Source organism: Adiantum capillus-veneris, chromosome 25, assembly GCF_014529385.1.
Source record: "Adiantum capillus-veneris isolate H3 chromosome 25, ASM1452938v2, whole genome shotgun sequence".
NCBI lineage: Eukaryota > Viridiplantae > Streptophyta > Polypodiopsida > Polypodiales > Pteridaceae > Adiantum > Adiantum capillus-veneris.
In genome coordinates, this window is record NC_140955.1 from 97,790,757 (window position 1) to 97,804,794 (window position 14,038).

General features: G+C 47.9%; 2 protein-coding genes across 2 annotated transcripts in view; one reads left to right on the forward strand and one right to left on the reverse strand.

Moving 5' to 3' along the window:
* The window catches only part of LOC147425349 (Transducin/WD40 repeat-like superfamily protein), a 90,176-nt gene that overhangs the window by 26,910 nt on the left and 49,228 nt on the right, over window positions 1-14,038 (reverse strand). The gene's annotated exons all lie outside the window — the stretch shown is intronic.
* Window positions 1,206-7,005, forward strand: LOC147425350 (uncharacterized). Its single transcript, XM_086499397.1, has 3 exons — window positions 1,206-1,490; window positions 4,805-5,556; window positions 6,939-7,005. Exons 1-3 carry the CDS (start codon window positions 1,206-1,208, stop codon window positions 7,003-7,005), a joined length of 1,104 nt encoding a protein of 367 aa, XP_086355523.1.

Consider the following 14,038-nt stretch of genomic DNA (forward strand, 5'->3'; position numbering starts at 1 on the left):
TGTGATGCCCCACAAGAGGGCTCCTCATACGCACGCCATACGGACGCCAGAACCTTTGGGAATCGTGCCCCACTGGCAGAGGACAGTTAGGGGACTGTTTGGGGCTGAAAACAGGGCAAAAAACAGTAAATACAGCGTGCTGAATTTATTTGTTTTTGGGCAGGAATAAGAGGGTATACGCCAGTGCAAGTTAGTTCTAGCAGGGGAATTGGTTTCGCGCAAGTTTTGGGGCTGTTATGCTGCTGAAATTTGGCCAGATCAAATGGTATCTAGGTGGATACACGTGAAGGATTCCCAGGAGCTTACCTTGTAATTTACCTTCCTAAAGAATAAAGAAATACCAAAAGGGGCGCCAATTTTGGGGCCTACAGGTTGTCGGCGTCTCCTCGGAGCATTCTAGCTTCCGAGCTGTGTGTATTCAAGTGTTATCTCCCGTCGCAGGTTCTCTTTGCAAAGTGCTCTGTGTGTGTGTCTAAAGTAAAGAATTTCGGGTGAAAGCCAACGCCTACCGCCCTACGGGCCGGTTTCACGCAGCAGGTGACGAAACCCTAAAACAGGTGGCGAAAACACAAAAAAGAAACCTAAAACAGCTTCGCAGCAGGTGACCAGGTCGCACAGGCAAAGATATCACGCAAGATACCTCTCTCTACAGCGGGAGGTGAGAGAAGCTCTCTAAAGCACGGGTGAGGGCAACACTCTGCAGCGTGAGCGTGAAGGTCTGCTCTATTGAGCAGCGTGCAGGTGGAGGGTGTGGGCAGCAAACAAGAGGTCTGCAACCTCTGTCGAAAATGGCAAGCTAAAGGGTTGTTGACAGCAGACGCGCAGGGTTGTGGAAACGCAGGTACGCCACACACACCCTTTCTCTCTGGCTCTTTGTAAACCGTGTGCGCACCGCTGCTATGCTCTCCCAGCCCACGCGTCGTTGTTGTGCTGCTAAGCCTTGCGTCGTACCCTTGCTGTGCTACCCCAGCCCTCGCGGGTGCTACTACTTTCCCAGCCCTAGCATGCCATTGTTGTGCCAAGTTGTTTATCAGCTCATCTGCGTGCCTGTTACCACTGCATAGGCGGCCGCTAGTTCTTCTTGCCAATTTCCTACCATTAAAAGGATCTCCCTTGCTCCACCTTCAGAGGACACGGAAGCCATGAATGTTTCACCTACTTGCAAGCCGTGAGGAAAGGCCACCTTCATGCTCACGAACAAGCGGATGACGCAAATGGAAAGGGAAATGAAGGAATGGAAAACAGAGATGAGAGGATGGTGGAAGGAGAAGGCCAACCTTCTTCAGATGGTCTTCAACCAAGGTGCACATTGGAAGAAGGAGAAAGAGAACCTAAACGCAGAGATACAAGCACTTAAGGCGGACTCACAGACACTCAAAGAAGAAGTCTCGGCCCTCAAATGGGAGCTTGTTGATAGAGCAAGCAGGGGACTAGAGGAAGATGAATTTCAGCCCTCTGTGATAGAAGAAATCAAGGTAATCAAGGAACAGGTAAGGATGATCAAAGAGGAAGAGAAACTGAATTTGGTGAAGACGTCTTCATGGGCGGATATGATAAAAAGACACAGAAGATGTCACAAACGGGAGCGCATAAACAATATAAAATACATTCGGATAAATAGAATTTATCACTTAATACTGAAGCCAGAGTATATAGAGAGAAATAGATAAAGGGAGAGAGATAGAGAGTGAGAAGATCCACACAGTACTGGGGACCAGAAGATGGGCTTGTCCTCCCCCGTAATAGTATCTTCATTATTGAGGAGAAGTCTATACAAGCACTTGAACCGAACGTATTACCACGTTTGTTCTAGAATAAGACTTGATGGTTCCTAGAAGCCTCGGCTTCCTATTCCTAGGGCAAAGCCCTATTCCAAGGAACTTCCGTTCCTTATTCCAAATCCTCGAGAATCAAGGTTCTCGCCTCTGGATCTCACCTTCCGGACTCAGGGCACGACATCCCTGCAACTCTCTTTTCCAACTCTGTTTCCAGAGTCCTCTTCCCACAGAACAACTCTGCTTTCCCGGACACGAAGTCCTTACTTGGGAATTCCAACTTTCGGATCACAACTTGAGAGACTACGTCTCTGCGATCCGAGGATCTACTTCCCAAACTCGGGTATGAACCCTTGGGCTGATCTGGCTCTAGTACCTCAGAGCGCTTTTCTCCTGCAGAGGCTCATGCCTTCCTCTGCTCCTACTCCCTCACTAAGAGGAACTACACCTGCAAACAAATACTTAGAGACCATAACATGAAATCGTTACCTTCAAAGTCTCGACGCTCGAAACGCAACTCGGGTCTCGAAAAGCAATTCCCCAGAAGAGATCTCTACATAGAAAATCCTCTCTTCCAATCCTACACACAAAAGAGGTGTGTTCTCGGGTTCCTTCTCATAAATCAGTCCCGTCTACGACATTTATGGGCTGAAAACAGAGAAAAACAGCAACTTGTCGCGATAGAAACACGCTCCGTAGGCACTTCTTCGCGAGGGAACTCGCGCACTGGGTCTTGGTGACATCTGGTACACTTGGGACAGTCGTGGGCATCACCGGCAAACGTCTTCCTTGCGGGTGAACTCTGCAGAGCAGCATCTCCTTCTTGGAAAAACTGATCCTCCCCTCTGAGTGAGGGCATGTGATGCTTTAATAGCTCCTAGCCACGGGCACGAATAGCTGCTCGCGTAGAGATCGCGGCCGTTTTTTTTTTTTCTTTTTTTTTTCGTTCGCTATCTCCCAAAAGAAGAGAGAGAGAAAACGTTGACTGATCTGTAGCCTTATTTATCAGATGGCTGCCCACTTATTAAATGGGCGGCCGGCGTATTTTAAAATAGTCTGAATCTGCCCAAAAACTCAATAAAACCTTATAAGTTAAAAACAATGCTTTCACAGCACTTCCCAGGCGTCCGTGGATGCAATCACACGCACAGTTGCAATGCAGGCATAGACTTCCTCATGCTAAAACATCTGCTTTCCCGAAAAGCAATCCCGCTTTCTCAGAAAGCATCTGTTTTTCCTCAAAGTTTCCTCTGAACCCATCTTCATTCAAGTGCTTGCATTTCCTTGTGCACAATTCTAACACAGTTCGGAATTTCCTCCTGACTATGGATATCCCCTTTTCCGATGCACCCGTCACCCACCTTGTGACGCATCAAGAATACCCATCACCTAGTCCTTTCCTACCGAACTTACGGTACAATCTCCTTCGCGATGCTCTATGTCACCCATCCTATGACGCATCAGAGATGTCCGTTCCTGGATGGTCGGATACTTTTTCTCGATGCTCCTTGTCACCCATCCGATGTGACGCATCAGAAGTACCCATTCCTGGTGGCCTTACAGATATTCCCTTTCACAGTGCTCCCGTCATTACTCTGAATGACGCACTAGGAATTCTCTGTACTCGGATGTCTCCAGTGAGAAAACCCCTCTCACTTAAAATTCCAATAATTCATTTAGAATCATTTTTCCTGGTGTTCCAAGCATAGTTACCCGGAACGCGACACGGGAACGGCAACGAGATCCCCGCGGAAGGAGGGAACGGCTAGTGGTCCGGAACGGGAACGTCGCGGAACGGGAGGTATAAAAAACACCCAAATAGTGCAATTTTTAGCTCCTTGTGTTTAAATACAAGGAGTATTAGAGTGCTTTGACTCTAATACTCACAAAAAACTCGTTTTGAAGACCATTCAACCTTGCTATGACTAGATGATGTGTGTGTGTGTGTGAGAGAGAGAGAGAGAGAGAGAGGGAGAGATTCGAGAGAGTCGGAGGGAGAGGAAGAGAGCTTGAAGGCTTGAAGCCTTGAGCCTTGAGAGAGTGAGTCTTGAGAGGGAGAGATCTTGAGAGTGAGAGGGAGAGCTTGAGCCTTGAGGATTAGCTTGTGAAGAGAAAGGGGAAGGGGGGTGCATTTTATGAGTCCTTGAGGCCTTGCACACTTTCAAAAGAAGCCCAAACATTTACTTCAATTTTTTCAATTTTTGCCAAATTTGTTTGTAGCCATTGGCCGTTCCAGGGGCATTCCGGAACGGTCCGTGGGCGTTTCGGAACGTTCCGGAACGGCCGTTCCGGTTTGCATTGGCCACCCGGAATGTCAGACATTCCGGGACGTTCCGGAACGTTCGGGAAGAGAACTACCCCCCGGAACGCCGGAACGGGGGCTAGGGGGCGTTCCCCGGTAACTATGGTTCCAAGCGAGAAAACCCTCTCACTTATAAATCCAATAATTCATTTAGAATTATCTTTCTGTAAGATAAAGCCAAATTAGCAACAGAAGAAGGTGGATGAGGCTGAAAAATGGATTGAGGCCGCCAAGGAAGGGAAAGGTAAGGAGGCTCCTTCTACACCAACCGCTTATCAACATAAGCCTTGAAGAGGAACAAAGAAGGCGGATGCGGGCTCTACATGTGAGAGTGACTGGCCTCAAGGACATAAACAATGTGGAGAAAGAGGTCACAAGCCTCACATCCATGATGGGGGTGGAGAAGAATTTGCACACAAAGGCATGGAGAGTAGATAAGAAAAGTGATGGCCCGGGAGAGTCTTCAAAGGAGAAAGCTCTCATACTACGCTTCCTTTCCTTGGAAGAGAAGAAGGAATTCTTGAGAAAGAGGCCTACTCTCAAGAAGACAGGTATTTTCCTCGGCGATGATCTTACTCTCTCACAGCTCGCACATATGAGAGAGCTAATGCCAGAGATTACAGCGGCAAGGGAGAAGGGAAAGATAGGCTTCTACAGAAATGGTCGGGTGGTGATTGTAGAGCGGCGCGTTGCATGACGGTGTGAGACCTATGGGACCACACTGAAGATTGCTACTTGGAATTGTAATGGGTCTATGAGGTTGGACGTTGGTGCATTTGAGGACAGTTTCAGAGACAGAGACATTGTATTATTCTCACAGACTCACCAGGCCCCTGGACAGGTGATGCCACATGTGGTGGGATATAGGTGGGAGACAACCCATAAAACAGCTATGAGATCTGAGCGTGGGAGTAGAGGTTCAGGAGGAGTAGCAGTGCTATTTAGAGAGGAGCTACAGCCACTACTACATATTGTACGGAGAGATGAGCATGCTAGATACATGTGGGTGAGACTGCAAGCTGACACAAGTCGATTTCTATACATTGCCATATGTTACTTTCCTCCCAGTACATCAGTATATGCTGCATCCAGAGGGCAGTCGCCTTTCTCTATACTAAACGATGACATATGGGAGTTTTCTAGGGATGGTGATATCATTCTCCTAGGGGACTTCAATGCCCGAACCGGCAACTCTCAAACGGTCTTCTACGACACTTCATATGAGATGCTTAGCGAGATGGATGTGGGTGAGTTGGGGCTTGACAGACACTCACATGACAGAGAGCAGACAGATTATGGGAGATACCTCATGGAGATGACGACTACACATGGGTTAGCCATATTTAATGGCTTACAGCGATTTCTTGGAGCAGCCGGCTTCACATGCTTTCCACACAGACATGGGGCCAGTACAGTGGACTATGTTATGACACAACCGAGCTTTGTCCCTCGCATTCAGGATTTCACAGTAGGATCCAGGCCAGTGGGCGTAGCAGTGGATCATGCTCTCTTGACACTCTCCGTTTCATTTCAGTATAGTACAGCCTAGACATCAGAAGGCAGGTCACACACCCATTATACATTTACACAAGAGACTGATTCCGTTTATACAGAGGACATTTGGGACCGTCTATGGGAAGGGACAGTTGGCACAACTCATTCACGCCTCTCTGTGGAGGAGTGCACCACTCTATTGACTGAGACACTGCATGGTGTTGCATCAATGGCATACCCACACACTCAGTTAAGTAGGAGACGACAGTCTGGGAGCATGCCCCTGAATAGTTGGTATGATGAGGAGTGCAGAGAGATAAGAGCCCAACTTCAGAGGGATCTTCTTTTATGAGTCATCACTTACAAACAATCTCGGATTGCTTCCCGGTACCTTGTGCGACGGAAGAAGCGAGCTTACCTGGCTCAGATGGAGCGAGATGATCTTGAGTAGGGACTCAGAAGAGGCATGGCGACTCTTTCATGAGCACTCCCCTCCCCCAATGATTACTTCACCTGATGTGTGGGGCCAATATGCGACATCGTTATACACGGTTCCTGGACAGGAACCCCTTCCAGACCCTACAAAGCCATGCCCAGCTACAAGCACCTTCTTCACCACTGAGATGGTACAGAGGGCCATTGACAGGATGAGGACCGGGAGGGCATATGATCATGACGGTCTAGTAGCGGAGTACTTTATACATGCTCGGGATATGTTGATGGAGGTTCTTGCAGTGTTGTTCAATCGTGCCATGTGTGAGGGCTTACCTGAGACTTGGAGGTTGTCTACTATTGTGCCTATCTTCAAGGTAGGTGTCACGAGTGTGTTTCAACTAACTTTACTTGTTGATTTCTTTTTTGGGGAAATTTTATTTGACTTGTTTTAAAGCACCCCTCTGGAAATGCCAATGCCCGAGTTGCATGGTGTGAGGCGGACAGTGAGAGTCTAGGCCGGACGGCCAGTGGGCACTAAAGTTGGACAAATGGATTAAGGTTAGCCACGGTGGGGCTACGAGTGTAAATCACCTGATAGCAGGCAGCAAGGTGGATTGCAACAAGTGCAAGAGGTATGGAGTGCTTGCTTACCCTCTTATGTACAGTGCGGTGCCAGGAGTGACGCCCTGCACGCTACGCGCTGCTCTCTCTCTTCCCTACGGCCAGTTATGTTATGCCCCTCAAGTAGGCTTCTCATTTGACCAATGTACAGCTGTGTGGATTTATGCTTTTGTGCCGAGGCAAGAGTCTCTTCGAACAAGAACGGGTGTAGCTAACTGCTACACCAAAGCAGGCACCGGTGAGGGTGATAACCCCACCACAAAAGTGCATTTTCAGCGTTGCGTATTCGCTGAAATTGGACTGTTTTGCAGCCGTCATGGTGCCGGGAGCATTGGGAACAGTGCCCCACTGTTAGATGACAATTCGGGGGCTGTTTAGGGAGGAAAAGAGAGGAAAAACCAGTAATTACAGCGCGCTGTAATTACTGTTTTTGCGTAGGAAACAAGGAATCTATGCTATTGGAAACGAGTCGGAGCTTGGGAAACTGTCCAGGGCAAGTTTTGGGGCCGTTATACTCCCAAAATTTTGCCTGCACACGTGCCATCTAGCTGGATGCACATGAAAGTCTCAAGGACTTGGGTTTTGTAGCTTATTCCTCATTCCTGAAGAGTAATAAAGAAATACCAAAAGGGGCGCCAACCTTTGGGGCCTACAAATGTCACTATCTACTTGGGAGCATTTTAGCTTCTTGGCCGTGCTTTTGTTTTTGAAGTGTAATTCTGGTCTCAGTTACAGGTTCCTTTTAAGTCATTGCTTTGTGTCGTAAAGTCGAGTGATAAAGAATCGGGTAAAAGCGAACGTCTACCACCCTACGGGCCGGTTTCAACAGGTGATCCTACAGAGCCTGGGAACTACCGCACTATTATGGTTGGACACACATTGGCACGGTTGTATGCATCCATTCTTGAGCAGCACTTGAGTAATTGGGCAGAGGGTGAGGGTGTACGAGCAAAGGGTCAAGCCGGTTTCAGGAGGGGTTTCTCCACTCTTGATCATATTCTCACACTCAGAGCCATCATTGAGGAGGACAGGTCACATGGGACACGGATTTATTGTAGCTTTGTGGATTTCCGCAAAGCATTTGACATGGTACCAAGAGCTCCATTGATGCGCAGACTACAAGAAATGGGGGTGCCCATAGAGTTGATTTGGGGGTTTTTTGTACAGATCAGTGATGGGACATGTACACACTCCAGAAGGGGTATCTGATTTAGTTCACTCTACTTTGGGGTGAAACAGGGCTGCCCATTGTCTCCTACTCTACTTGGTATGTATGTTGATGAGGTGTCTGATTACATTGACAAAGAGGGTGACAGAGGTGCCCAGCTGGCAGGGACGTGGATCCCATTGTTGTTATATGTTGATGATATTGTGTCGATATTTGACTCACCAAAGGGTATGCAGCGACATTTGGATGCACTACACAGTTTTGCAAAGGGTAGTGGATTGTGTGTAAACCTTGGTAAAACCAAGGTTATGGTGTTTAATACTACACTACAATGGATCAGGAGATCAGCACCTACTTTCACATATGGTCAGGAGACTGTGGAGTATACAGATGCATACACTTACCTGGGGGTAGTCTTTACTGGGCTGAGATTTTCTTTGAGAAGAGCAGCGGAGACTAGACTAACTAGAGCTTATGCGGCTTTGGGAGAATTGAAGAGGATGTGTTCACAGGTTCAATTCCAGGAACCTAGGACAAAGTTATGGCTCTTTGATACTTTGGTTGCCTCTACTATGCTATATGGGGTGCAGGTTTGGGAACTTCTATAGGCCAGGATGGTTGGAGACGTATGGAGAGGCACTTGGTATCTATGATCTCTCGGCTGATTAGAGCCAAGGCCTCCGTACCGCATGATATTAGTCGAGTGGAGTTAGCTACCCCCTCTATGGAGATTGAGGCGCTTACCAGATCAGTCTCCTTTGTACACTGCCTATGCGATACTACCAGAGATAGATATGCCATGTTGGCCCTAGAGTCCCCCATACAGTTAGCTCTACAGGGGGATACATCATGCTGGTATGCACAGATGACATCATGGTTTCAGACACATGGTTTCACCATGGACAGGCTGCCTCCTTTTCAGTACTCTCTACAGGCACCCTTGCTGTCTGTAACACGGGTGGAGATTACTAGGCTCATTCGTCAGAATCTGATCCAGTGGACATGAGGAGGACATGGATAGAGCCGGTACAAGAGTTGGCACGAAGATGGCTTTCTATAGAGAGCATCTTCTCCACCCCACATGGGATGGGTTTGATTCGACCTAGCTATATGGACACACATCTTTCTCATAATATGCGTTGTGCCATTGGCCAAATACGCGCATCCTAGCAGATAGCAGGATATGCCGCTTATGTCATCTAGAGCCAGAGATAGAGTTACATTACATATGTCATTGCACAGTGTCCTATGAGATATGAGGCCATTTTCATTGTCTATTCAGAGAAAGGTTTGGACCTCTATCTAGGGTCATGAGTTATGAGGATCAGAGATGTCTTGGACTATATCTACTTCAGTTACATAGGCATAGAGACACTTTACTGAGGAGAGCTGGAGAGAAACAGTCCCAGAGACAGATTACAGATTTCTTTACACTAGATATTGGACACCCAGAGGAGCAGCCACCATTGCAGATCTCGGCCCGCACTCGTACTACCACTACAGGCATTCTCATAGACCGAGCATTGGAGCTAGGGAGATCTAGACGACCACGATTGAGGAGAGAATCTACACAGTATTGACGGAGACTACAGCAGAGGATTCGAGCCATACTTTCTCGACGTCCAGAGTGCAGATGAGGATGGATCTCTGTCACGAGGACGTGGCAGTTATTAACCATGTCACAGAGATGTGGCAACTGCTAACCTTGGTTGTTGGTTTCTTTCCTATGGAATTTATTTTATTTGTTTTGAGACCCTCTTTTTGAAGTAGCAAACGGTCGGACATTGTATGGCCAATGTGAACGGTAGATTCACCCGCAGACAGGCAGTGGTCGGCACTGGAATTCGTATGGTAAGTGGATGTCTAGCCTCAGAGCAAGATCATATAGGTCCCCTCGTCGCACTTAGCAAGTTGGTGGATACTAGGAAGTGAACTCAATTAAGGCGTAAAGTCAAGGTGGGACTACCAACAAAAAGTATCTGACAGTTGGGCCACATTGCACTTTTGGATGCGGTCCCAATGAGGATAGATGGTCATAAGACCAGTGGCAGCCCAACGGAAGCATCTCCTAAAATTTAGGGAACTGCTATTTTGGGCCGTGAAATGTGTTCGCGTCATTACCTCCGGTATGACTAGGGGAACATTTTATAACTCTGCCGCGAAGTCAACTGACGCGTTGGTTGGGATATTTTTAAGCGGCGAACCCGAAACGGGAAAATGCTTGAAAATGCGCCGAGTGTCACATTTTCGTGAACTTTCCTCTTGCAGAAAAATGGGCGCTGATTTTTATGCTGGGAGAGGCCTCATTTCAGTTTTTGTCACAGGTTAAGAGCTATGGAGTGCTTTCTTTCCCTCTCATGTACAGTGTGGTGCTAGGAGTGATGCCCTGCACACTACACACTGCTCTCTCTCTCCCCTACGTGCAGTTATGTGATGCCCCACAAGAGGGCTACTCATTTGATTGATGTACAGTTGTGTGGGTTCATGCTTTTGTGCTGAGGCAAGAGCCTCCTTGAGCAGGAACAGGGGTAGCTAACTGCTGCTCCAAAGCAGGCACTGGTGAGGGTCATAACCTCACCGTACAGGTGCAAAATCAGCGCTGTGTATGCGCTGTAAATTCACTGTTTTTCAGCCATACGGATGCCAGGATCATTGGGAATCGTGCCCCACTGGCAAAGGACAGTTAGGAGACTGTTTGGGGCTGAAAACAAGGCAAAAACCAGTAAATACAGCGTGCTGAATTTACTGTTTTTGGACAGGAATAAGAGGGTATACGACAGTGCAAGCGAGTTCCAGCAGGGGAATTGGTTTCGCGCAAGTTTTGGGGCTGTTATGCTGCCGAAATTTGGCCAAATCAAATGGTATCTAGGTGGATACACGTGAAGGATTCCCAGGACCTTACCTTGTAATTTACCCTCCTAAAGAATAAAGAAATACCGAAAGGGGCGCCAATTTTGGGGCCTACAGGTTGTCGGCGGCTGCTCGGAGCATTCTAGCTTCCGAGCCGTGTGTGTGATTAAGTGTTAATTCTCGTCACAGGTTCTCTTTGCAAAGTGCTCTGTGTGTGTGTCTAAAGTAAAGAATTTCGGGTGAAAGCCAACGCCTACCGCCCTACGGGCCGGTTTCATGGTTGCGTTGCCAGGACATCAATCACTTTTTCCTCAAAGAGTGAGCCTGGATTGTTCAGGGTAAAGACACACAGTGCAACAACACGGGGATTACACTACGGCCAACAAGGGAAAGGGAATTATGGAAGAGGGTTCCTCTCCAAAGGACAGGCAGGAGATTCCTATGGTTTTTGAGATTGGCGAGAGCTCACGGCCACGTCAGTCTGTACCTCCTGTCAACGTGAATGTCCCTCCAGTAGTACAGGGCTTTATGACAGGGCAACTTGAGGATGATGCGTTCAAAACTCAGATAGTTGCCGCGGTGAATGTCTTTTCGCAGCTGGTGCAGAATCCGAGGTTCATGGGAATTCTTGCAAGCGCCACCAATGCAACAGCATAATAGGCAACCTACGCCGCGTACGGAGCTTGTTGAAGCTCAAGCCCAGGTACTTCATGAGGTGCAGGAGGAAAGGGAACACTCGCATGTTGCGGAGTAGGGGGCTCCAAAGTAGGTTCCTCCTGTGCTTGAACAGGTGGCTAGAACGCCTATTCCACAAGTTATGCTAGTTCAGCCCGCCACCTTTCAGCGCCAGCATGCTGTCTTGAATGGACAGGGAGCTGGATACCAGGCTATACACTCAGTTTCTCCACCACCCACGGTACATCCTCGGTATTTCGGGGGTGGATCAGTGTTCCAAAGTATGGCTGGTTATGCGTCTGGAAGTCAGCCGTACATGCCAGGAACAGTGTTCGGGGGTATGCAAGGCATCATGCCAAACCCCATGTATGGTACTATCGGCATGCAGCAAGGTTTCCACGGCAACCAGGGCCAGTTTGGGGTGCCACAGGGTCATTTTGGCATGGCTGGTTTTTCTGGACAGCAGCCAGATATCGCACCTCTGACGCAAAATGTGAATGGCCAAGGCGTGCCGATCATGCCTAGTACAGTGCCCATGTTGCAGACCATTCCGTATGACAACTTGGGGGCACTAGAGAAACAGAAGGCTTACAAAGAAGGTGGTGCAGCGGTAAAGTTCAGTACCTTCAGTGGTTTCGAGGATAAGACAAAGGCCCTCACTTTTCTCCAGCAGTTTGATACAGCTTATGCGGGAGGGAATTTTACAGAGGCCTCGAAGGTCAGGAAAGCTGCCACTTTCTTGAAGGACAATGCGCTTACATGGTGGACGACATTGTTAATGCAAGGGCAGGCATCCGCCACTTGGGTTTACTTCAAGCAAATGTTTGCATCTGCTTGGCTATCAAATGAATTTGAAGCCGACGTCATGACAGATTGGCACCAGCTTACTTCAGCTTCATGCAAGAGCTTGCTGGAGTACAATAGGAGGTTTTGTAAAACGTTACTCTCAGTGACCTCCTACAGATTTGTGCCACTGACAGAGCAGATAGAGAAGTATTGTTGTGGGATGCCTATAGGGCTTCGTGATTAATGTACAATGAACAGAGTGGCTACCCTTACTCAGCTTATGGAAGTTGCGAACATTGGTCTTGCCCTGTTGAGAGGAGAGGACAGTGGATTTACGAGCAGTGATAAAGGAGGGCAGCAATAGAAAAATTCAGCGAAGAAGCCCTTTGTGAAAACGGCTCCTGATGCGTCACAGGGGTCAGAACAGGCCACCAAAGACAAGGATTTAGCTGGGACTTCTGGAGCGCAGGCAAAGAAACAGAAAAGGAAGCCTTTTGTGCGCAAGTCGCTCGAGGAAAAGAAGGTCCTAATGGCTGAGAACAAATGCTTTATATGCGAGCAGCCTGGTCATATTTCTATCAATTGTCCACAAAGGAAAAGGCCAGCTGACTCAGAGGATAAAGAAGACCAGAAAGGCAAGAAGCCTAAATCCACGGCAGGTTTAGTGCCAGACATGGTGGGTGACAGGCCCAGCACAGGTGCCAGTGAGTTATGCAGGCCATGGGGTAAAGTTAGAGATCAGACGGCAATCATCTTCTTTGATCCGGGTGCCAAAGCCAACTTTATCTCACTAGAGTTAGCTATGAAGCTGGGCATCAGAGCTGAAGAGATGGGGTACACCGCAGAGGCAGGGTTGGCATGTCCTGGCCACTCACAGTGTGTTACTCCCATGATTGGAAAACTGCGTCTGCATATTCAGTCGTATGTGGACACTGAAGAGTTTTACATCATGCCGCTGGTAGGTTGTGACGCCTTGTTGGGGACCCCGTGGATGTTCCGAGTGCATGGAGTCTTGGATGCCTACAACAAAAAGATCATTGTACAGCATAGGGGCAAAACTCACATCTTGAATGTAAAGCTTAAAGGAGAGTCAGTCCCTATTGTATCTGCTTCTGCTATCACTTCTGTAATAAAGAATCATCTTTCTGTGTACTTGATTTTTGCACGTGATGTCTCAGATAGTGATCAGCCAAATTTGTATGTGTTAGATAAAGAAAGGTCAACATTTTTGCAAAAGTTTAGTGACTGTTTTTCTGATTCATTACCGTCACAATTGCCGCCAGAGAGACCTGAGGACCATCGGATAGATTTGGTGCCAGGGTGTAGCCCACCAAATAGACCTCCCTACAGGGTTAGTGCGGCGCAACAGAAAGAGATTATGGGCCAGGTTGAGGAGTTATTAGAGAAGGGGCTGATTCAGCCTAGTTCTTCACCCTTTTGCTCCCCAGTGCTCCTAGTGCAGAAGAAGGATGGCTCATGGCGCATGTGTATTGATTACCGTGCGTTGAATAAGAATACCATCAAGAATAGGTTCCCTATTCCTCGCATTGATGATATTCTCGATCGTTTAGAGGGTGCTGCAATTTTCAACAGGATAGACCTTAAGAGTGGGTACCATCAGATTCGTATAAGCCCAGAGGATGTGCACAAGACTGCGTTTAGAACGACGTTTGGTCTTTATGAGTTTCTAGTGATGCCGTTTGGGCTAACAAATGCTTCTGCCACGTTCAACAGAATGATGGACCGGATTTTCCGCTTGCATTAACAGTTTGTTGGAACGTTCTTCGATGACATGATCGTGTATTCGAAGAATGACGAGGAGCATAGGCGTCACTTGACCATTGTGTTCGACGAGCTGCGCAATCACAGGTTACTTGTCAATCCTAAGAAAAGCGAATTCTTCCTCGAAGAGATCCACTTTCTGGGCCACAT

What these genes read in the sequence shown, in the direction of transcription:
- LOC147425350 (XM_086499397.1), top strand. Translation starts at nt 1,206, where the DNA reads ATGACGCAAATGGAAAGGGAAATGAAGGAATGGAAAACAGAGATGAGA. An exon ending in TCAAGGTAATCAAGGAACAG is followed by an intron (nt 1,491 to 4,804) that starts GTAAGGATGATC and finishes ACCACACTGAAG; the next exon opens with ATTGCTACTTGGAATTGTAA. An exon ending in GATTTCACAGTAGGATCCAG is followed by an intron (nt 5,557 to 6,938) that starts GCCAGTGGGCGT and finishes ACTGTTTTGCAG; the next exon opens with CCGTCATGGTGCCGGGAGCA.